General features: G+C 59.4%; 1 protein-coding gene across 1 annotated transcript in view; it reads left to right on the forward strand.

The window, feature by feature from the left end:
* Positions 1-2,620, forward strand: part of ZNF618 (zinc finger protein 618) — a 120,451-nt gene that overhangs the window by 65,835 nt on the left and 51,996 nt on the right. The window contains exons 5-6 of the mRNA XM_027769358.1: positions 1,488-1,565; positions 2,087-2,125. Of these exons, the coding sequence (XP_027625159.1) occupies positions 1,488-1,565; positions 2,087-2,125 (117 nt within the window). The remainder of the gene's footprint in view (positions 1-1,487; positions 1,566-2,086; positions 2,126-2,620) is intronic.

Raw genomic sequence — 2,620 nt, forward strand, 5'->3', positions numbered from 1 at the left:
TCTCCACGTGTAGCCACAGTGTCACTGCCTCCTTTGCCAGCCGACCCGCCTGTGGTATCTCATTGATCCTGACACCAGTCCTGAGATGCAGGTGTCACAGTCCTGTTTTACAGCTGACAAAGCCAAGGCCCGAGCAGGTAGAAGGACGGGTCTGTGGTCGCACAGCCAAGCTGACGGTCAGGCTCCATGTCCACGCTCTACTGGCCGATCGGCTCCTCAAGTCCACGCCCAGTAAATGAGCCTCTGCTTCAAGGCGAGACCAAAGAGAATTGAAGTTAATGACCTTGCAGCCCCGCGCGTCCGCCAGTGTGCCGGGAATGCTGTTCCCACTCTCGCTGTCCCCAACGCAGTACTCCTTATCACCCACATTTCCCCAGTAAGGACACGGGTCCAGCCAGTGGCAGAGCCGGCTTCCATCCCAGGGCTTATTCTAAGCCAGTGGTTCCAACACCTGGATGCTCAGTCTCAGAATTTCCCAGGACCTTTTTGGAAAAGGCCAATTTCTAGGCCCCGTTCCCAGCCCCTCTAGAGCCTAAGCCTAAAGAGAAGCCATGGCCTCTGGACCCGCACAAGCCCCTTGGTGTCCTCTTAGGTGTGGCGCAGGTGACACCAGGTTCTGCACGAGGGCTCTTGTGGGTGGGATGGGCAGACTGTTGTCCCTGGGGGCCTGGGTGGGCAGGGTCTGCTGGGCTCTGCTTGGCTTCCTGCCGTGGACGCTCACCCTGTGCACTGCCGGATGGGCTCCTCTGTCTGAACGCCCACAGGGAGTGCAGCCGTCTCAGCCCACCTGTTCCCAGGAGAAGGGCACGGCAGGGGCCGGAGTCAGGGTTAACGCTGTGTTGGTCTCTGTATGTCGGCCAGGGAATGGGACAGCCCCTCTGCGGGTGTTGGGATGTCCTCTTGTCACACATGTCAGTAGCTGGCCTGGGCACCTCCTGGGGAGAGCGAGGTCAGTCCTGTGAGGCAGGCACGTCGGGCTCCACTCTACAGACGAGTTGACTGAGACGTAGCGTGTCTAAGGAAACGGCCAAGGTCATGCTGGTAAGTGACAGAACAGGGACAGAGACCCAGGCACATCTGTTTCAAAGTCTGTCCTCTAAGCTCTGCCCCATCCTGGCAAGGAAAAGGAGTGGCTGGAAATGCTGTCATGCACGTCAGTGGTCGTTTCCTCCCGTGGAGGCGTTCACTCTCTCCAGAGCATGTTGACATTCACCCCTTTTTTCTTCTCAAGGTGTTCGTACGAGAGCTAGCTGCAGACGCTCCCTTCTCCGTCTTACAGATTCGGAAACTGAGGCCTCAGGGTCGGGGGGCCTGGCCTGAGATCACCCAAAGAGTTGGAGGCAGGCTTCCTGGCTGCCAGCTCAGGGCCACCGCCTTGCTTTCCGGTGACCGTCGTGCCCCGTGACAGTCTGCTGTTCCCGGAGGCCTTGCCCGGGGTCGCGGACCTCAGGTGTGACTGACCTGTCCTCTTCTCTCCTGTTTTCCAGGCTCCTATGAGTGTGGAATCTGTGGCAAGAAATACAAATACTACAACTGTTTCCAGACCCATGTGCGGGCGCACCGAGGTGAGTGGGTGTCCCTGGGGAGAGTCGGTGGGGGGACGTCTTCATTATCTGCCTGCTTCCCGCCTGGGCCCTCGTGGTGACCCAGAGACCCTGGATGCTCCAGTGTCCCTCTTCCTGACAGGGAGCCGGGGGGAGAGGAGCAGCATCCCTGATGTGGGCGAGCACTGGGGGAGGGAGCCCCAGGACAGGCACCGTCCCCTGGGGCTGGGCTCATGCTCCTGGCTCTCGTGTGCTCCTGTGGCAGCCTCGGGAGTGGGGCCTGTGGCCACTTCCCGTCCCAAAGATGACGAAACCGTGGCTCCTGCTCCTTCCTGAGCCTGGCCAGCCGGGGACAAAGACCTGGCTGACACTAGGGGCCCCTGGAAGGACTGTGAGACTGTGTCCCCAGCATCTTCCCAGGTCTGCTTACTGCCAGCTGCCCCTGCCCCACCTGTGAGTTCGCTCTCTTCCTCTCTCACTTTGCCCTGGTCCTGCCATCGGCCCATCCTTGGCTTACCTAACTCTTCCCCGCTCTCTTACAGATACCGAAGCCACCTCAGGGGAGGGAGCCTCCCAAAGCAGTGAGTACCTTTCCCTCCTTGTGGGCTGGTGGGGGCCGAGGACTGGAGTAGGAGGAAGAAACTCTCGTCCCCTCCCCCAGCGTGTCTCTGGTGGCCTCTGCATGACATGTTGCTGGGTCCAGGCTCTGGGATCAGAAGGTCCTTATGAAATTGGGACACAGTTCTTCAGGGCAGCTTTTCTCAGTCTGTTCCATGGCGTGCTTGTTCTGGGGAGCTTTGTCAGCAGAGGGTTCTCTGGTCAAATAACTTTGGGGAGACTTGCGTCACATGAAGGTGACAGGATTCCATGCTGTAGACATCCAGGCCCTCCATGGCAGAGATGCCTGTACATGTGCAGAGGAATCCAGCAGGTGCCCTCTTAAAGGTCCTGTGTTCTTCTGCCTCTGACAGGTGGGCCTGGGGCTTCGGGGCTGGTATTTGAGAAGCGTGACGTTTAGCTTGGCTCGTGAGGACCCACGGCCACAAGCCCTCACCACCTCCGAGGCATTGGCAGCA

Source organism: Tupaia chinensis, unplaced genomic scaffold (assembly GCF_000334495.1).
Source record: "Tupaia chinensis unplaced genomic scaffold, TupChi_1.0 Scaffold000081_1, whole genome shotgun sequence".
Taxonomy (NCBI): Eukaryota; Metazoa; Chordata; class Mammalia; order Scandentia; family Tupaiidae; genus Tupaia; species Tupaia belangeri.